We start from the raw sequence: 21,953 nt of genomic DNA on the forward strand, positions 1-21,953 counted from the left end.
CCCCATGTTCATGGATTGGAGGTCTCAATCTTGTTAAGATGGCAATACTCCCCAAACTGATATACAGATTCAGTGCAATCCCTATTAAAATTCCAGATGCCTTATTCTGTAGAAATTGACAGGTTGATCCTAAGATTCATAAGGAAATGCAAAGGATCCACAAATAATCTTGACAAAGATGACAAAACAATCTTTAAAAAGAAGAACGAAGCTGTAGGGCTTATATTATCTGGTTTTAAGATTTACTATAAAACTATAAAATCAAGACAGTGTGGTAGTAGCATAAGGACCGACAAAAGGTCAATGGAACAGAACTGAGAGCGCAGAAATAAAGCCTCAGGAGTAGAATCAATTGATTCCCCCCATCACCCAGTTTTACTGAGAAATAACTGACACACTGACACACAACTTTGTATTAGTTTAAGGTGTACAAGGATTTGATTTGATACGCATATCTTGTGAAATGATTATACAGTAAGTTAACATTCACCAACTCACATGGCTACAATTTTTTTCTTGTGATGAGAACTTCTAAGATTTACTCTCCTAGGAATTTTCAAATATGCAATACCGTATTGTTAACTGTAGTCACCATGCTGTATATTACATCCCCAGAAATTATTTATCTTATAACTGAAAGTTTGTACCTTTTGACCATCTTCACCCATTTCTCCCACCTCTTGCCTCTGGCACCCACCAATCTGTTCTCTGTATCCGTGAGTTTGGTTTTTTTTAGATTCCACGTAAAGTGATATTAAATAGTATTTGTCTTTCTGTCTGACTTATTTCACTTAGTATAATGCCCTTTAAGGTCCATCCATGTTGTCACAAATGCCAGGATTTCGTTCTTTTTAAGATTTTTTTGATGTGGACCATGTTTAAAGTCTTTATTGAATTTGTTACAATATTGCTTCTGTTTTATGTTTGGGTTTTTTTTTGGCCACGAGGCATGTGGAATCTTAGCTCCCTGACCAAGGATCGAACCTGCACCCCTGTCATTGGAAGGTGAAGTCTTAACGACTGGACCATCAGGAAAGTCCCAGGATTTCCTTCTTTTGTATGGCTGAATAATATTCCATTGCATTCTGTATGCCACATTTTCTTTATCCATTCATCTGTCTATAGACACTTAGGCTGTTTCTTTGCTTTGGCTCTTGTAAATAATGTTATAATGAATATGGAGGTGTACAGTCAGTTGACTTCTGTTGAGGGTGCCTTCAGTGGGGAAAGAATGGTATTTTAAATACAGTACTGGGGGGGTTCCCTGGTGGCACAGTGGTTGAGAGTCCGCCTGCCGATGCAGGGGACACGGGTTTGTGCACCGGTCTGGGAAGACCCCACGTGCCACGGAGCGGCTGGGCCCGTGAGCAATGGCCACTGAGCCTGCGCGTCCGGAGCCTGTGCTCCGCAACGGGAGAGGACACAGCAGTGAGAGGCCTGCGTACCGCAAAAAAACAAAAAACAAAACAGTACTGGGAAAACTGTATATCCACATACAAAAGAATGAAGTTGGACCCTTAACTTATACCATATTAAAAAAGTAACTTAGGGCTTCCCTGGTGGCACAGTGGTTGAGAGTCCGCCTGCCGATGCAGGGGACACGGGTTCGTGCCCTGGTCCAGGACGATCTCACATGCCGCAGAGTGGCCGGGCCCGTGAGCCGTGGCCGCTGAGCCTGTGCGTCCAGAGCCTGTGCTCCGCAACGGGAAAGGCCACCACAGTGAGAGGCCCGCATACCGCAAAAAAAAAAAAAAAAAAAAAAAGTAACTTAAAATGGATCATAGATCTAAATATAAGAGCTAAAACTACAAATCTCTTAGAAGAAAACAAGGGGTAAATCTTTGTGACTTGGGTTAGGTAATGGTTTCTTCATTATGACCAAATGCACAAACAACCAAAGAAAAAATAGATAAAATAAAAAATTGTGCTTCAAAGGACACCATCAAGACAGCAAAAAGACACAGGAGAAAATATTTGAAAATCACATAACAGATAAGGGATAGAATATAAGAACTCACACAACTCTACGGTAAAAAAAAGGTAAATAACCCAATTTTAAAATGGGCAAATGACTTCAAGAGACATTTTTAAAAACTGGCCAATGAGCGTATGAAAAGATACTCAGTTTCATTAGTCATTAAGGAAATGCAAATCCAAACCACAACCAGATACCACTTCGCATTCACTAGGATGGCCAGAATCAAAAAAACAGACAGCAGCAAGTGCTGGCAAGGATGTGGGGACATCAGACACTCACAGACTGCTGGTGGGTGTAACATAGTGCAACGGCCTTGAAAACAGCCTGGCAGTTCCTCAAAATGTTCAACACAGAGGTGCCATAAGACTCAGCAGTTCCATTCCTAGATAGCTACCCAAGAGAAATGAAACCTTATGTCCACACAACACCTGTATGTGGATGTTCACAGTAGCATTATTTGTAACCCACTGTCCATCAGTCAACAGCAGATGAACAAACAAACAAAATGTGGTGTGTCCAAGCAGTGGAGTATTATTCAGCCACAAAATTATTATAAATATTATAAATAAGCCATAAAATTATTGATACATGCTATAACATGGATGAACCTTGAAAATACTATGTCAAATGAAAAAAGCCAGTCACCAAGGAACACATATTATGATTCCATTTATATAAAATGTCCAGTAGGCAAATCCATAGATAGAAAGTAGATCGCCACGTGCTAGAAGGAAGGGGAATGGGGAGTGACTGCTATGGGTGCAGAGTTGCTCTGGAAGATGATGAAAATGTTCAGAAATGGACTAAAAACCTTTGAATTGTATAATTTAAATCAGAGAATTGTCTGGTATGTTGATTATGTCTTCATAAATCTGTTTAAAAATAAACTGTGCAGGGGCTTCCCTGGTGGCGCAGTGGTTGAGAGTCCGCCTGCCGATGCAGGGGACACGGTTTCGTGCCCCGGTCCGGGAAGATCCCATGTGCCGCGGAGCGGCTGGGCCCGTGAGCCATGGCCGCTGGGCCTGCGCGTCCGGAGCCTGTGCTCCGCACCGGGAGAGGCCACAACAGTGAGAGGCCCGCGTACCGCAAAAAAAAAAAAAAAAAAAAAAAAAAAAAAAAAAAAATAAACTGTGCAAAGCTTTTAAAGGTCGATCTCTTTTCTCTTATTAAAATCATCATCTAATCATCTATGGGCTTCCCTGGTGGCGCAGTGGTTGAGAATCTGCCTGCTAATGCAGGGGACACAGGTTCGAGCCCTGGTCTGGGAGGATGCCACATGCCGCGGAGCAACTGGGCCCATGAGCCACAACTACTGAGCCTGCGCGTCTGGAGCCTGTGGTCCGCAACAAGAGAGGCTGCGATAGTGAGAGGCCCGTGCACCGTGATGAAGAGTGGCCCCCGCTTGCCACAACTAGAGAAAGCCCTTCCACAGAAACGAAGACCCAACACAGCAACAATAAATTAATTAATTAATAAACTCCTACCCCCAACATCTTCTTTAAAAAAAAAAAAAACACGCATACACCCTTTTTAAAAAAAAAACAAACCATCATCTGATTATAAAGGCACGACAGCAGACACCAGAAGGCACACAGGAACCATGCATGCTGTCAAGTGCTCCTATCTGGAAAGGTAGAGGCCAGCTCTCTGTGTTGTCTGAGAACATCTCAGGAACTCAGTTTACAACTAAATCATGAAGTCCTGGGGACTGGCCCCCACCTCTACTCTTCGGGCTGCACTGGCCTCCGCAGAGGGGTGAGCTAATGTTCCTCATGGGGAGTCGGCCACCCACCTGGGGTCCGCAAGGAGGCGACGTTCCCCAAGCATTGGGGCGGTCTTTCAGTCATCTTGGTTACACGATGACAAGTGCTTGGGGGTGAGGGATGGAGTGCATATTGTCCTGCAATGAGCAGGACCAACAGATTGTTCCCCCCAAATGTAATGGGCCTCCTGAGAACCCCAAGGTACCGCGATCTCAGAAACCAGACCTGCGTATGTGGCCCCAAGTCCCCGGGTCCCTCTAGACCACCTGCAGCACCCACGCCACTGACCACCGCCCTGACCCTGACCTCGGTGCCTGGTCCACTAAGACGTGAGAAACGACACTCCCGCTGCCGCTCCCCCTCACTCAGACCCCCGTGCCACCCACCCCACACGCGAGCAGCAATGGCCTGGAGCCAGGCTTGGGGCAGGTGTGGGGGACGTGACCGGCCCAAGCAAGGACACAGAGAGCCCAGCTGCAAAGCTGGAAGGAATTAACAAGGCCCACGGCCGAGAGACCCCACTTCCTCCAACACCCAACTCCAGGTCTCCTCTGGGCACTCAACGCATCTGCCCACCGACTCGGAGGCTCCTGCACTTTCTCCCTCTAGACACAAAAGGGGTGCAAGTCAGAACCACCCCTTCTGTTCCTGATGTCCTCCACTCTCCCCACCCCTCTCCTAGCAGCTTGGAACCATGGAACTACACTAGGAAATGCACTTAATTCATGGTCTCACCTCAGTCCTCAGCCCCGTGTTAACGTTTTTCTGAAAAAAGAAGATGCTTTCTTGTACAGCTGAACAGATCCAAACAAACTCCATTATATTTGCCCTGCCTCATCCATTATTATCAGTGCTTTTTAAGCACGCAGTGCTAAACTACGTTTCTCAAAGCGATCAATGGTAGTATTTGGGCGCAGAGAATACAAGGGCCACACCAGACCCCATGTCCCCAGGTGCGCTTTGCAGGCAGAGGCCACTCACCTCGCTGTTGCTATAGCGCGCCAGCTCCGAGATGAAGCGCATGTGGTCCTCCCGGATCTGTACCATCTGCTCGCAGATGTTGTACTGTGGGCTGCTGCTGGAGGACGTGCACGTCCATCTGGTGGTAAAGCGGAAGCATGCGTTACCTGACAGGCGACTGGCTGAGGGCACATGCACAGCAGGCCCACCTACCACCCCGGGAGCCCCGCTGCAGCCGGTGCAGAGGAAACGTGGAATTCTCTGCATGGAAACAGAGCCAGGCCTGCCTCATCTCCCTGTGTCAGAGCTGCGTCCTACCTTCTCACGTCTGTATTCTGGAAAAGGAACCGTAATTTCTCCTTAATCGGCAAACTACTTTCCACAAAGCTGAGAGGTGTTGCTGAAGTCAGGACACTGCAACACCCTTGCAGGGCCCCTTGACAGATTACTGCAGAGTAGGCAGGAACTAATATTTCCTTATTACTCACATATGAAAACATAGCTATAGTATAAAACAAGTCAGCCAAGGACTCAGGGACAAAAGTTATCCTTAATTAGAGAGTTGAAACTTGGAAATTAGACAGTGTTGCTATAGCTAACACATGTGCACAACACACCATTTCAGCAGCAAACGGATACAGCCAATGTGGTGGGAAAATGTGTATCAAGAATTAAACCTGGGCTTCCCTGGTGGCGCAGTGGTTGGGAGTCCACCTGCCGATGCGGGGGACGCGGGCTCGTGCCCCAGTCCAGGAGGATCCCACGTGCCGTGGAGCGGCTGGGCCTGTGAGCCGTGGCCGCTGGGCCTGCGCGTCCGGAGCCTGTGCTCCGCAACGGGAGAGGCCACAGCAGTGAGAGGCCCGCGTAACGCAAAAAAAAAAAAAAAAAAAAAAAAAAAAAAAATTAAATCTGTTGGACTTCTTGGGCAGAAAGCATGGGCCTTGCTTTGGGCTCAGAGCAGTTCCCTTGGTTCCCTCACACTCAGCACCAACTCACACCATGTTTTAACAAGTTGGTCCCCTTTGCTAGAAGGAAAGGATTCAGATTACGAGTTTTCAAGGTGATCAGTACACTATCTCAAGCAGCATCACTTTTTAACTTTCTGATTTTACTACAGGATTACGTGATTACGGCATGAGCAAAGGCAGCTCCCTGAGTGTGCAGTAAGCACACAAGGCCCAGGCCTTCTGCCAGGGTCCACCTTAAACACACTGGCCTCCCCTGCAGGCCCCAGACAGCATGTCCACCTCAGGAGAGGCATGGAGCCCAGAGCCCGATGCCAACATCTGCCCACTCTGCGCCCACCCCCTGTGGCCAAAGGTGCTACGCCATTGGGCTGAGCTCTTGGAGCTGATTGTTGCACGCTCAGGCACCTGCCTTGGTGGCTGTGAAACACAGCATCTAATTGGTAATAATGGCCATTGATTTAAAACAGAGCATATTAAAAATAAAGAAAGTATGCAAAACTCCTTGTTTCCTGATTCTCTTACTGATTTTACAATTACGTATGATCTGGATCTGACTGTGTTTGTTAGGGTAGGAGGTGAGTTGTACATTGTTAACTTAAACTCAGGCATTTCCATTTATACCATGGAAATCAGCAAACCCTCCAAATGAGAGCTCAAGTTGATGATGAAGTGAAGAGAGATTAGTGAATGTAATTTATAGGAAGGTGATCACATATCAGATTTAATGGCAGATGTGTTAGGAAACAAGCTGGCACAGAGGCTGGCAAACTACATACAACGTGGGCCCAATGCGAGCACCTTTTGCATGGCCATAGAGCCATACAAAACAGTTTTTACAGTTTTAAAGAGTCATTTAAAAACAACAACAACAAAAAAGAGTATGTGACACATGTGGCCAGAAAGGCCTAACGTGTTTACAATTTGGTCTTCACAGAAAAAGACTGTTTACCTTTGACTAGCCAGATTGAGGTGCAACTGTATTTTTCAAAACCATGGCTGAACAGAGACCACGTGTTTGGCAAAAGTCAACTAAAGCACCCTATGAAACTCAAGTGGATATGTGGAAGCTACAATAAAAAGTACTGTGCATTTATTATCATTTCTAGCTGTAAGCTGCAGATGCTTTACGACAGGGATTGGCCATCTTTCTCAGGACAGGTCCAGAAAGCAAATGCTTTAGGATTTGGGGGCTACACGGTCTCTGTCACACATCAGCCATAGAGCCATCATCTTAAAAAAAACTCTTTAAAACTGTAAAGACCATTCTCAACCACAGAGACCTTGGGCCTGGCCTGGTTGGGCCCTTGGGTGATAGCTCTGTACCCTCTGTAAGTTACACGTGAATATTCAGCCGCTCCCCAGCAGGCTGCTGTTAAGTTTTTATAAACACCCAGAGCATTTGGTTATACTTCCGTACTTGTGGCCAGCACTAACAGAACTCTTTGGGATGATGGAAAAGTTCTGTATCTGTGCTGACCAAAACAGTAGACCCTAACTATTAAATATTTGAAATGTGGCTATCCCACTAAGGAAATAAATTGCATTTGTAAATGAATTTAAATGTAAACATCCACTCATGGAAAAGGCTACCATATCACGCATTCGGTTCCACGTGGTTGAAAATGTCAAAGGTGGCATCTCTGGATAGATAAGTGGAGTTTTAGGAACCACAGTGAGAACACTGCAGAATGCTCTAACTGGACAGCTCACTCTGCCTACCGAGATTTATTTTCCTCATAGTGGGCGCTGGTCTTGATATATCTTGCCAGTTCTATTTGCATGTCCCCGAACAGCGGAACCACCTGGAGCTGCTATATTCAAAGAATAAAAAAACCCAGGGTCATTAAATATGTTTAGTCTCCAAATACAATCGCAAGAAGAATGAATAATGCTAATAATTACTGTGGGTTGAATGCTATCTCTGCAAATCACTTACTGCAAAAAAGTTGTAAACAACTTCTACGTTCACTTTAAGAAGAACAAAATAAAAGTTAAAAACCAACTCTCATAAAACCAATTAAATATTAAAATTAGGGCTTCCCTAGTGGCACAGTGGTCGGGAGTCCGCCTGACGATGCAGGGTACATGGGTTTGTGCCCCGGTCCGGGAGGATCCCACATGCCGCGGAGGGTCTGGGCCCGTGAGCCATGGCCGCTGAGCCTGCGCGTCCGGAGTCTGTGCTCCGCAACGGGAGAGACCACAACAGTGAGAGGCCCGCGTACAGCAAAAAAAAAAAAAAAAATTAAAATTAACCTACCTTGTTGCTAGATCCATGGTCATTAAAAAAAAAAAAAAAATCAACTGTATTTCTATATACTAGGAACTATTAGAAAACAAAAATCTAAAGAGAAAAAAATTACAATAGCATCAAAAAATAAATAAAAAGTATATATTATTAAATCCAACAAAATATGTGCAAGACTTCTTGACAAAAACAATACCAAGAATTCTAGAGAAATTTTTAAAATTCTAAGGTAATACAGAAATACATTAGGTTCATGTATATTGGAAGACACGGTATTTTAAAAATATCAATTCTCCCTAAATTGATCTATAGATTCAATGGAATCACAAACAATATTCCAAGAGGAAAAATGGTTTATGGGTTTTCTGTGTGTATGTGTAAATCAGCAAGTCAATTCTAAAACGTATTTCAAAAGATGGAGGGACAATACTCAAGACAATTGTGAAGAACGTAACTTGAAGACTGGTAAGTAGACCTGCTGGAAACCTACAGCAACTAAAGCCAGCATGGCCCTGGAGCGCAGGTGCAGACCAGTGGGGCAGAGCAGAGAACTTAAGGCAGAGTCACACACATACAGACACCTGCTTTATGACACAGGTGACTCCTCAGAGCAATGGAGGGGAAACGGTCTTTGCAGTAATTGGACAGAGTCAACTGGATACCTAGAACAGGAAAAAAAAAATCCAAAAATATCAACCCCCTACCTCACAGCATACACATGGCCAGTTCCAGGGGCATTATAGATCTAGATGGAAAAGAAATGGTGATGCTTCTAGAAGGTATCACAAAAGAAAATTCTCGAGAGTCTGCTTTATCAAAGATTTCTTAAAGTGGACATCAAAGATTGATATATTGGACCACATTAAAATTAAGAACCTCAGTTCACCAAAGACTCTTCAAGAAAGTGAAAAAAAAGAGCCACATAGGGGAAATGCATGTATTTTAGAACACATGTATCTGACAAAGGACACATACCCAGAATACATAAAGAACTACAAATCAACAGGGGAAAAAAAGAATGAGAGACTTGAAAGGACACTTCACAAAGAGAACACACAAAAGACTAATAATACCATGAAAAGCCATCAGGGAAACATCAAGTAAACCACAAGGAAACAGTAGCCAATAAAATCACAAGGACATACATACACACCCTTCAGGATGCCCCCCTCCTCCCCCAAAAATGACAGAGCCAAGTGATGGCCATGATGTAGAATCACCGCTGGTGGTGATGCAAGTCAGCACAGCCATGTGGGAGAGTTGTGAGGCTGTATCTACTACACTGAAACTGTTCATTCTATTGGATGAATACCCAATCCACCACTGGGTATTCATCCAACAGAAATGTGCATAGATGTGCACGAATCAGAGCAGCACTGTTCGGACAAGCCAAAATCCAGAAACAATCTCATGTTCATCACGACAGAATGGATAAATAAATTTGCAGTTTAGTCATAAAATGCATTGCTACGCCACAATGAAAATGTAAAAACTACAGTTGCAGGCTCCCACAGGGATGATCTGACAAAGTGAATGGGGGCAGTCAGACACAAAAGAGTACACATGGCACCATTCTGTTAGACAAGGTTCAAACCCAGGCAAATCTGGTACAGGGTAGGAGACAGTCTACCTCCACCTACCCACCCACCTGCCACAACTGCATTTCCCAGCACAGAACAAAGCCACAGAGGTTGACCTCCTAAAGCTCAAACTGCATACACTTCAATAGAAAGGTTTACCTAGAAACTGTAACTCACCTTGAAGTACTTGTCGATTTTGGATAAGTTTATTCTTTTCTTGGCATCTAGTTTATAAATGTTGCTGACACTCCCATCCATCAGGTACAGACCAAACCCCATGACCTGCAAATCACAAAATGGCACATAAAGCTCAGACCTGCAAGTTTAATTACCCATAAACACTTATACTGCTACAGTTCATAACTTAGAAATGACCATTCTTCTTTCAAAAAGCACTTTTTTAAAAAATTTAAGTATAGTTGACCTACAACCTATGTTAGTTTCAGGAGCACAACATAGTGATTTGATATTTCTGCACATTAAAGATGATCACTACGATAAGTCTAGTTACCATCTGTCACCACTCAAAGATATTACAATATTAATGACTATATTTCCAATGGAGTACATTCATCCTAGTGACTCATTTATTTTGTAGCTGGAAGTCTATACCTCTTAATCTCACCTATTTCATTCACCACCACCCCGTGATAACCCCACTAGGAACCTCCTGCTTATTCTCTGTATCTATGAGTCTGTTTCTATTTTATGTTTGTTCATTTGTTTTGTTTTTTAGATTCCACATATAAGTGCAATCATATGGTATTTGTCTTTCTCTGACTTATTTCACTTAGCATAATACCCTCTAGGTCCATTCATGTTATCACAAATGGCAAGATTTCATTCTTTTTTTAGGGCTGAATAGTATTCCATTATATATTTATTTATTTGTTTGTTTATTTATATAAAATCTTCCTATGCATCTATCAATGTTACACTTTGGTTGCTTTTGTGTCTTGACTATTGTTAACAATGCTGCTGCAATGAACACTGGTGTGCATATATCTTTTTCTTTTCTTCACATAAACATCCAGAAGTGGAACTGCTGGATCCTATGGTAATTGTAGAAGAACCAACATACTGTTTTCTAGTGGCTGCAGCAATTTACATTCCCACCAGGGTTCACCAGGGATCCTTCTCCACATCCTCGCCAGCACTTTGTCTTCTTTGGAAAAAATGCCGATTTAGATCCTCTGCCCATTTTTAAACTGAATTTTTTTTTTTATATTGAGTTGTACAAGTTCTTCGTATATCTTGGATATTAATGCTTTACTGAATATACTGTTTGCAAATGTCTTCTCCATTCAGTAGGTGACCTTTTCATTTTGATAGTTTCCTTCACTGTGCAAAAGCTTTTTAGTTTGATGTAGTCCCATTTGTTTATTTGCACCTTTGTTTCCCTTTCCTGAGGAGACAGATCCAAAATATATGTTTTCTTCTAGAAGTTTTATGGTTTCAGGTCTTAACATTTAAATCTTTAACCCATTTTATTTTTGTATATGGTGTGAGAGAGTAGTCCAGGTTGATCCTTTTGCAAGTAGCCGTTCAGTTTTACCAATACCACTTATTGAAGAGGCTGTCTTTTCCCTGTCACATGTTCTTGCCTCCTTTGTCATGGATTAAGTGCCCATTTAAGTGTGGGTTTATTTCTGAGCTCTCTGTTCCACTGATCTATGTGTCTGTTTTTGTGCCATACCTTCCTGTTTTGATTACTGTAGCTTTGTGGTATAGTCTGAAATCAGGGAATGTGATACCTCCAGTTTTGTTCTTCTTTCTCAAGATTCGTTTTGACAATTTGGGGTCTTTTTGGTTTCCATACAAATGATAGAATTATTTGTTCTAGTTCCGTGAAAAATGCCATTGGTATTTTGTTAGGGGTTGCACCAAAACTGTAGATTGCCTTGGGTAGTATGGTCATTTTAACAATGTTAATTTTTCCAATCCCCAAAACACAACAGATATTTCCATCTGCCATTTTATTAATTGTTTCCTGGGTTTTTTTTTAGTGTTCCTTTTTGTCCCTTTCTTCTTCTTTTGCTCTCTTCCCTCGCAATTTGATGACCATCTTTAGTTTTATGTTTAAATTCCTTTCTCTGTTTTGTGTATCTATTATAAATTTTTTTAATAAATTTTTGATTATGATCAATATGAGGTTTATATATATGTATATATATGTATATATATATATATGGCTATATATGATCATATATATATATGATTAAGTTATGATCTCAAGTTCAGACTCATTCTAATAACCCTGCATTTTTACTCCCCACCAACGCTTAATGTTTCTGACATCATATTTTATATCTTTTGTTTTGTGTATCCCTTAACTACTTATTGTGAATACAGATGATTTTACTACTTTTGTCTTTTAACCTTGCTACTAGCTTTGTAAGTAGTTGATCTACTACCTCTACTGTATATTTGCCTTTACCAATGAGATTTTTCTTTTTGTCATTTTAATATTTCTAGTTCTGGTAAAAAGCATTTTTAAAAGTCCCTCAGAAATTAATAGCTATCCCTTCACATGAAGCTATTGTATGTCATTTTTGTGTCCTCTTCCAGGTGCATATATCAGCTCCACTTCTTATCAAGCACAAGGCAATACTAAATGTGGATTTCCATAAGCACTTATGACCAGGGGGCTCTTGCACCAGGTAGGTGCAAACAGAATGTTTCCACTGCCACAAAGCACTCCACTGGACAGTGTCCTCTTGCTCTGATCCCTCCGTGCTGCTCTCCAGCAGGAAAGAAGTATTGGAGATGGGCCCACTTGAACACGGAGGGCTTTGGGTCAGCAGGACACCCAGAACAGGGTCCCCCGGAGCTGCCCTCCATGAAGGTAGAGAGCAGAGTGAAGAGAATGGCAGAAGCATCTTCTCAGAGTTACTCAGTTTTCCTGGGTCTCTCCCATGTACAAGTTATTAAACTCTTGTTTGAAAAAAAAAAAAAACGCCTTCTCATCTTCCCAGTGAGAAACATCACTGAAAACCTCCCCAATTTGAAACAGAATAATAATGAGAAATATGGTAAATGGCATGTTTCTTGACCAACAAAAGCCTACTATAATCATGGTGACACAGTATACTAAATTTCTAGGAATTACATCCTTACCACGTAGAATCTGGTATAACCTCTGCTACAGGCTTTATACTGAGAAAGGCCCTTGACCAGGGACTCCTCACCCACGAGCACCTTCTCCAGGGATGGGCATGTGATCTACCTGGCACTGGGGTCAAGCTTGGAACACACTCACGGGAATGCATCAAGGACTTGTAGGGCAAACTGCATGTAGGGTGGAGGGTGCTATATATGCCTGCACGCGCGCACACACACACACACACACACACACACACACACACACACACACACACACACACACAAGCATGAGAGAAAAGGTTGGCCAAACGACCAGAAAGTGCAGCCTATTCACGAAAGCAGGGCTGCCCCTATCTCATGGTGCTGTTGGCAGCCTACCCTCAACACACGTACTTTGAGAAGCATGTGTTTCTCACTGGGCGTCAAGTACATCCTGTTCTCATAGCAGTCCACACACAGATTCACAATGTCTGCTAAGAGCTCTTCATAGCCAGAAATCACTTCGAGCTGCTGCTGCAGAGACTGAAACACAGAGTGAGACACCTGTGTCACTGACCGCTCTCCGGCCCTCAGCCCCCCAGTGATGCGCTCCATCAGCCAGAGCGGCAAGAGTGTGAATTACTTGTGTGATCTTGTTGTGGTTGGCCAGGAACATGGACAGATTCTGTGATTCCTGGATGGACTGTGGATCTGCCATTTTACGTAAAAACTGAGCAGCCCTATGAAAAGGGGGAAAAAAAGGGTTAATCAACCAACATGCTTAATGACTTTAAAGAAAAACAGCGTGGGAATATCAAAATTATTTTACCCTCGCTACAGTTATCTGTAGAAATGTGCATCTTAGATGCCAGTTACAATTTCAGCCTTCTCCAGCTTCTCCCCTGAACTCCAGGTAAGTCTCTTTGCAACCTGGATAGCTCATGACCCTACTGTCCATAGCTGATGGACTTCCTCAGAGATGTGGCAGCACTTCTCACAGGCCTTCCTGAAGGACACCTATACATGGGCCTCTCCCCTGGGCTCCCTGTCCCCAAGTGTGAGAAAGGATGACACTCCCTCTGCTGAGTGACAAAGATGGCCAACACTGTTTAGGTTCTCTGCTGGGAAACTTTTGGGCAGCCAAACCTCCCAACAGTCAGGGACCACACCATGCATAGTTCTGGTGCCAAAGGTCTGAGACAGAATCCTGATTCCACCACCAATTTGCAGCTCCATCTTGGACAAACCTAAAGATCCGGTACCAAGTCTAACATGAGGGCTGGGTTTTCCCACACCACCAAGCAATTCTCTAGCACCAGTTGCCAGTGGTGTTACAATTCTGACACTGCCCGAAGATAGCATCAGACCCCACAGGTTAAGAGCTCAGTCCCACAAGACTGCCACGTCATCCCCCCACTTCAGACACCAGCTGGAGGTCCGCGCTGTCACTGTGCTCCTGGCCAACCAGGTACAGATTGGCAGTCCCAACAACCCCTCCTTTGGGTTCGATTAATTTGTTAGAGCAGCTCACAGAACTGAGAAGATATTTTATATACTAGATTAACAATTCATTATGAAAGGATATAACTCAGAACAGCCAAATGGAAGAGATACATATGGGGACGGGGTGGGGCTTCCATGCCCTCTCCAAGCACCACTCCCCCCGAAACCTCCACATGTTCACCAACCTGGAAGCTCTCCGAACCCTGTCCTTTGGGGTTTTTATGGAGGATTCCTCACATAAACATGCTTGGTTAGATCACTGGACATTGGCAATGGATTCAACCTCTAACCCCTCTCTCCTCCCTGAGATCAGGAGGGTAGGTCTGAAAGTTCCAAACCTGTAGTTACAGGGTTGATTCTGCTGGTGACCAGCCCCCATCCTTAGGGTAACTAGAGGCTTTCCAAAGTCACCACATTTACATAACAAAAGAAACTCTCTTGATTTTATCATGGGAAATTCTAAGGGTTTTAGGAGTTCAGTGTCAGAAATGGGGATGAATACATATTTCTTATTATAAATCAATATCACACCTCCTGAACTCTCCTGACTCTCACTTACCATATCTGTGAAAAACAATAGCTATACGACCTAACTAATGGGGCTGACAAGGGAACGGTGGACACAGAAGGACCTGTACACTGAGATCCAACAAATCCTGTGCAACACAGGCTGAGTCTCTAGTTTTTGCAAAGAGGGTGAAAGCACATATGAGGGTTCTGCACACCTAGGGCTTCCCCAAAAAAGTTTAGCGGAAGCTGCCCACATAAGGACCTGTCGTGCAACCTAGAACCTCTGGGGTTTTACTAAAGAAAAGCTTTCATGGCAAAGACTGGTAACCTACCCCAACTGTCATTTCCTTCCCTTTCCTTCCCTTCCCTGCCCTTCCACTCCCTTTATTCAAAATAAACCCTGAATTTCTGTGGTGCAGTAATGTGCCTCATTCTCATCTCCACGCTGTGACCAACTGCTGAGCCATGAGATGTAATGCAAAACTTTGTAAGGCACTTGAAAGTTTACTTATAAGGAATATTGTAGGCCCTTCAATGCTCCTTCCTTCCTGCTGACTGGAATACAGAGATGACAGCTAGAGCTCAAGCAGCCATCCTGGGCCACAAGGCAACAAATGAAGACAGCAGGAGCTCTGGTTCCTCAACACTATGGAACCCCGTCAGCTGCAGACCACCTACGTCAGAACTTTTCAGGTGAGAAATAATCTGCAATCTTGCTTACTTCTTAAGTTTTAAAAAATTATATACAGTGAAACAATATTAACTGATATGTTTACATTCTTTTTTAAAGTGTTCACTTTACTATATTGATTTGAGCGGGTGTTGAAGCTGCAGGGGTGGAAACTAAGGAAGGGATCAAGAATACCTGCTTTTATTTTCCTTAAGCCTCACCATGACTATATGGGTTATCTGGCATTTACACTCAGGAAAGGTTGTAACTACCAGCTGGGCGAACATAAAATGTGTTCTGAGTGTTGAGTGTAGGAGTGTGAGGGCTAGGGAGAAGTGGAGGTTATTGTCTGGGAAAGTAAACCAACCAACAGGGGATACCAAACATAGGTCACAGGAAGAGGCTGCTGGAAGGGTGAGGGGTGCCCAGGCCCTCTTCTGTGCTTAGGGGAGCCTAAGGGGTAGCAAACACGCTGGGCAACTTCTGAATGGGGTGGCCGGGGGCCTTCCACAGAGCAGCCGTATCTTGAAACTATTTTCCAGACTGGGCTTTGAAATAAAGGTGCTGCTGCTAAGAGAGAGAGGGAGAAAAGAAACCTTTTGAAAAGTTAAAACCACTGGGGCTGTCCACCTCCCCATTTCCCTGATAGAGTCAGGAAGGCTGAGAAAGCTGCTCCAAATCACCCGACAAGTGATTTGTGCCATTAGGAGCAGAAGTTGTTGTCCTGAGCTGGGAAGTTCAGAAGCCCCGACACTCCACCAAGAGTCACAGGCACTTGGAATCCCACAGAACTGGCACCAAATGAAGACAACTCCAGACTTTCCTAGCGGAGCGGAGTTAACAGGACAATTCAAAAGATTTTGTCGTCCTGAAGATCTAGGCTTCCGTGCAGAGCTAACTCTAGGTGATGAATGGAACGCCTGAACTTATTTCACACGAATGAGACTTAAAGTCTGGGAGATCTAGCTCAACTTCCAGTGCCGTCCCCTCCTCAAATCTGTTTCATGCCTCATCTCAAGTCGACTTCATTTTAAAGACACAGCAATAGGTGCACGATTTTAAGTACGTGTTGGGGTTCAGGGTAGGCCGCCCCAAGATATGCCACTGTGGCATACTGAATTATTCAGAATTGAAGTTACTTAAGAAACAGCCACAGCAGGGCATTCTGACCTCCTCTGTGCACCTGAAAGCAGGAAACAAACCTCCCACATGAAAGGTCCCCTCCCTGCACCAGGAGGTCGGGAGACATCGTCATCACAAGAGACGGGGCGTTCAAGGCTGAGAAGGCCGTGTGAGCTAACCTTCCAACCTCCTCACTCACTGGCCACCCCAACTCAAACTTCTTTGTCTTGTCAATTCTTCACAAATTCTTTTTTCTTTGTTTCAAAGGTATAAACGCTGGGAATTCCCTGGCAGTCCGGTGGCACTCCCAATACAGGGGGCTCGGGTTCCATCCCTGGTCGGGGAACTAAGATCCCACACGCTGCCAGGTGTGGCCAAAAAAAAAACAAAAACAAAAGGTATAAACACTGCCTCCTTTGGTCACTTCTTTGGGTCTCATATCTTGGGACCCCCATACTCATGAAATGAAATTATATTTGTTTTTCTCCTATTAATCACTGTTTTCTTAAAGGCGGTACTCAGGCAAGAACCTAGAAGGGCAGAGGAAAAATTCTTTTTCTTCCCTTACAAATGAAACCACAGCCTATTCAGACACAAAATAAAATCTCTTCTAATTTAATTTTATAGCTAAGATTCCTTGTCTAGCAAAGGAAACAGAAGTCAGCATCTCATTCCAGCCAACATGTTTTAACAGTCCCAGGCAGACTTTCTAGAGAGTCAGTTAGAGGACAGCAGCTCCGCTCTACCTGCCACCAACACACTCAGTGTCGCAGCTGCAGCGCCGAGCCGTGCCCACCTATTCCAATTCTCTTCTCCAGAAGCTGTCCACATTCGAAAAGAAAACCGCTCTGGAGGACAACTGGTCTGGGGAGCCCTGTGGGTGCCGGGGCCAGCTGTGCCCACTGTGGTGACGGTGCCCACCTGCCGGGGATGCCCACCAGCCAGCCAGCGACGAGCAGCGGCGGCTCCAGCAGGCGTGGAGCCCCCAGACCCTTGGACAAGACGCTCAGCGGGTCAGCGCCCACGCACCACCGCCCCCATACAGGCTCAGAGCACAGCACTGCTGTCTGGGCTGAGAGCCCAGGGCCCGCCCCCGCCCCGCCCCCAAAGCCTACAAGAACGCCTCGCAGCGCTGGCGTCCGCCCAGGAGAACACTTCCGCGGGACGAGGCTGGCCCTTGTGGGCACTGCACCGCACACGCGAGTGCGCTCGGGAACCCAGCCCTGAGTCCCAGGCGCGCTCATCACCTCTTGTAGGCTGAGTGGTCATTCTTCACGCTGCACTTCATGTTCTTCAGCTCGTCCAGCACGGCAAACATGTTGATGAACTTGCCCAGGGTGATCAGGTAGGCTTCAGACACGAAGTCCTTCCTTCTCTCCGCGTGACACAGGCGCCTCACCTCCCCACAAAAACGCTCGATGGCGTTTCTCTGTGCAGAGGAAGCAGGGGCAGAAACGCGGCTTTCAGAGACGGGCCAACCCCAAGCCCAGCTCCAAGCACAGGGTCCAGAGTCACGTTACTCGCTGATGAAACACCCAACCAGGGGTGCATGTTTACAGCTCGGGTAAAGAGACATGTTTCTAGAAAGTGATTTCCACGAGCCTTTGCTCTGTAACGATCATCATCAACTTTGCACTTTGCCAACTATGTCCCCAAAGTAAAAGAATTTTGTTGATTATTCCAGCAAAGTTACTGAGCAAAATGCTCCAACAGAATGTCTGTAAAGCAGACTGCTTTAGCTTTTAGAGTTGAAAAAGGGGGTGGGAGGATTTCCACTTGACAATTTTTAAGGTAAGACAAAAATTCATCACCTAAGAAGTTCTATCTTCTCCCTTTGCTAAAGGATTCTGTAATAAAAACTTTCACACATTTCTAAACTATGTCTTTAAAAAAGCCAGCAAGTCCCTCCCGGTGGCCACTCTGCTTAACCCAAGGGCCAGAAGGAGCCAAGGCCAGGGCGAAGCCCACCAGAGTGGACAGTGGGGAGAAAACACCCCAAAACCAGATGAATCGAAAGTGTAAGCCTGTAAGCGTACTGACAGAAAGCAGTCTTCCTGCAGGAACTACAAATTCACTCTCGAGGGAAGAGAAGTGAAACCCAGAAGCAGCATTTATTCTGAAAGGGCCAGTAACGCTTTGGACTGTCTAAGGCTTAGTTCCCTTTGGTCTCAGAGCTATTGTGATTGCTTGAATTTGCACGCACTTTGTTTAGTTAGTAGATGGTGCCACGATCTCATTCCTCTGCTCTAAACCCCTAGGATTATGTCACTGCTTTACCTGGAAGTACATAAAATTCATCAGTTTTGTGACCTCAGGCTCAAGGACCTCCACGGTTTTCTCATAAATTTCCACTCTGTTAGGCTGTTCGTTACATTTCACCTGGGAGAAAACAAACATGACATACAGAGGCTTCAACCCTTAGAGGATGTGGGGAGTGCGCTGGGATGGAGCAGGCCAGAGGTGGGGCGGGGTCTGACTGGGCGGGGACGACTGGAAAGGATGAGGGCGTGGCCAGTGGGGCGGGTGGGGTCTGGCTGGGATGGGGCACCTGCGGGATGGCCCGAGAGCAGCTCCTCCAGGTGTACAGCATGACGGCATACTCTTGGCCTTCCTCCAGCATCTCGTTCTGCAAGGGTACACGGGGCAAATCAAAGGCAAGCAAAACAATCATAAAAAAGGAGATGCCAAATCGCCAACAGCTAGAGCCATAAACCATGGTGACCATGGTGGAGAGGCCAGGAGGACCCTCCCTTTGAGGGACAGAAAAGCACCAGGACCTGTGTGCCAAGAGACAGCTGCTAAGATACTGGTGACACTGCAGACCACCCCAAACACCCCCATGGCTTCTGCAGGCTGAAGAGGGGTATCAGCGACATGCAGCCACCTCTGCCCAGGGGCAGCACAGCCCAGGGAACCTGCCGTAGCCGCCACACCTCAGCTCCACTCAGCCCCAAGCCGCCTACTGACAGTGCAGATCTGAAGCTGGGGACATGGGAAGCGTGCAGTGCAGCTGAACGCACACGGGGTCCTCACAGCCGCTCCAGCCAGCCACACAGAGCCTCCTGGCCCCGAAGGAAGACTAACACACTCTGCTGTCCCCAGGGCAGGGAGGGAAAGCACTTAAAATCCAGGGAGAGTATCCAAGGGAAGAGGACTGCCATCATTTCAAAACTGCTTTCGTGTCTACTCCTTCTTTCACGTTACTTCCTTTGGTAAAAATGGCAAAAATTGCACAGATGTCCTTGAAAAATGTTGACTACAGTTTGGTAATGTTTTTAAGATGCTTTAAAATGCTCACAACCTTTGACCTAGTAACTTCACTTCTACAAATCTAGCCAGTGAGAATAATGATGTATTTAGGAACATGTTCATCACAGCATTTTTTACTAGAAGAAATGAAAGCAAACTAAGTAAACATAGTTAAATTTTGCAAATTAGTAAAAATTTTGAACACTTAAAAAATGGACTAGACAGCCATTAAAAATTACTTCATCTGGTGTGTTTTAATGACATATGTTAAAATGTTCATGAAATCATTAAAATACATAATTATAATAACAATGCAATTCATTTATGCAATCTAAATCCCATATGGGTGTGTACCTGGTATGCTTGAGTACAAGTATAAAAGAGGGAGAATGGGTTCCCTCAAAATGCTGACAAAGGTTTTCTCTGGGCCACAGAAGCCAGGTTTTCAGAAAGAGCATATATTGTCCTTATAATTTAAAAAAAAAAAAGGTGCTTTAAAAAAACATAAAACACTTCATTCACTTTCTTCTCTTCTTCCTCACTATGTATCCTATCAGGATAATACCAAAGTGACATTTGCTATTCAGACATGCCATCCCCCCAGAGGAAACTGCGCAGAGTTACCATGCTAGAATGGACGGTCGCTTGTTCAATGTATCTTGCAATGCCAGTGACAAATGCATTTCTGTCTTCAAAATTGGTGTTGAAATTTGGCTGCAAGAAAGAGGAAAACCATCAAGCGGAGGTCAGCACACAGGCCACGCATCCCACGGCTGCCCAGCACCCACCTGGTAGAGCAGTGAGGATGGCGGGGGCTCGATGCAGGGCTGCTGGTCGGGCAGAGGCAGCTCTTCCAACAGGTCCACGTTGGACAGCGCATCCTCCAGCGTCACCTGGGCTGCCATCCTGCCCTGGGACAAAACAGAGTCCCCCCAGGCCATGAGGAAGGGCAGGGGCACCCTGCCAATCCTTCCAGGGTGGGGTGCGTAGCACCCTGCTCCCCTGTGCCCTCTCCTCAGGGAGCTGGGGATGGTGGAGGGGTCTCGGCCCATCCCTGGGGTCTGGCATCTCTCTCTAGGCTCACCAGCAGGGGAGTCACAACACAGCCTCTGCTGGTCGTGGAGTAGGGCGCATGGGCCAAAACACGTGCCATCACCCCCTGCCACCTTACCACCTCAGGGCCACCATCCTGGAGGGCTCTCCGTGAGGGACTGGCAACCCCTCACTGAGCTGGAGGTGGGAACAGCTCCTCCAGTACCATGTCTGCCTCCAGGGGCCGATGGTGCTTCCCTGCCAGTGGCGCTTCCCAGGTGCGTCCTCCAAGCAGGGCCACACAATAGGGACAGAGATGGATGAGGCCAGAGCCCTGCCTCCAGGAATACAGGGCAGCCTGCAGCGCCCAATGAGGTGAGGGCCGGCGGCCAAGGGGAGGAAATAGGGAAGGACTATTGGCAGAGGCCTGAGAGCCTGGACTCTGCAGCTGCCAGACAGAAGCACAGCAACAGAGACGGACTTCACCTGCCACGGCTACGCCAGCTCCAGGAGAGAGGAGTCAGCTCACTCCAGCTTGCCTCCGCTGAGTGCTGCTGTGACCCTGGACAGGACTCAGGGACGAGCTCTGACTCCAGACAGGCACACCAAGCAGCTCCGCCCCTGGCAGGATCCTGGGGTAGCTCTGACCTCAGACAGGTTGCGCAGGGCAGCTACATGGGAAGCTACGTTCATTCCGAGATGGAAAGAGCAGCAAGCAGGCTGGACAAGAACACTGGAGGAAGAAGCACCCAGTTGCTCCACCTATAGCAACTGGGCCCCAGGCAAGGCATGGGCGTGGAAGTGTACGGCAGGGAAGGCTTCCAAAGCCCAGGCATACTGGTTAGAGGACCAACAAGGGAACCCCAGGCCCCTGGAAAGCCCCAAGGCCAGTGTGGAGAGGAAGAAGCTTGGAAGAGCAAGCCCCCAAAGTTGCTCATGAATGTCAGGCCCACCCCCAAGCTGCGTGGATCTGATCCTGACACCCCAAGCCCTGAGACCACGGCCAGGTCCCAGACAGCCACAGGAGGCACACACAGGCCAAATCCAATGGCACGGCTGAGGCACCAAAGAACTGACACGGAACCATAACCCAGAGAGGGCAGGTCAGAACTGCACCTAAATCAAACGAGGTTGTTTGCCTTGTTTGGAAATGGAAATGGAAACACCGACATTTCCCTAGGATTTAAACAAGACCCAGAGTCTCATACTATAATATCCAAAATGTCCAGCTGCAATCCAAACTACTCAGCAAAGAACCAGTAGTGTCTTAACCCCTGTTGGAAAAGATGAGC

General features: G+C 45.8%; 1 protein-coding gene across 3 annotated transcripts in view; it reads right to left on the bottom strand.

The window, feature by feature from the left end:
• The window catches only part of CYFIP1 (cytoplasmic FMR1 interacting protein 1), a 95,108-nt gene that overhangs the window by 47,088 nt on the left and 26,067 nt on the right, over nucleotides 1–21,953 (bottom strand). Inside the window, exons 2-11 of one of the 3 annotated variants that reach the window (XM_032638068.1) lie at nucleotides 20,418–20,540; nucleotides 20,254–20,343; nucleotides 18,929–19,006; nucleotides 18,658–18,759; nucleotides 17,628–17,809; nucleotides 13,219–13,315; nucleotides 12,990–13,118; nucleotides 9,672–9,776; nucleotides 7,389–7,477; nucleotides 4,723–4,840 (exon numbers count right to left, since the gene is read on the bottom strand). In XM_032638068.1, the coding sequence (XP_032493959.1) occupies nucleotides 4,723–4,840; nucleotides 7,389–7,477; nucleotides 9,672–9,776; nucleotides 12,990–13,118; nucleotides 13,219–13,315; nucleotides 17,628–17,809; nucleotides 18,658–18,759; nucleotides 18,929–19,006; nucleotides 20,254–20,343; nucleotides 20,418–20,534 (1,107 nt within the window). In that variant the 5' untranslated portion in view covers nucleotides 20,535–20,540. Of the gene's footprint in view, nucleotides 1–4,722; nucleotides 4,841–7,388; nucleotides 7,481–9,671; nucleotides 9,777–12,989; nucleotides 13,119–13,218; nucleotides 13,316–17,627; nucleotides 17,810–18,657; nucleotides 18,760–18,928; nucleotides 19,007–20,253; nucleotides 20,344–20,417; nucleotides 20,541–21,953 lie in introns of all 3 variants that reach the window. The other 2 variants (XM_032638067.1, XM_032638069.1) reach the window with 2 other exon arrangements.

The sequence above is a fragment of the Phocoena sinus genome, chromosome 7 (genome assembly GCF_008692025.1).
Source record: "Phocoena sinus isolate mPhoSin1 chromosome 7, mPhoSin1.pri, whole genome shotgun sequence".
In the NCBI taxonomy this organism is placed as follows: Eukaryota; Metazoa; Chordata; class Mammalia; order Artiodactyla; family Phocoenidae; genus Phocoena; species Phocoena sinus.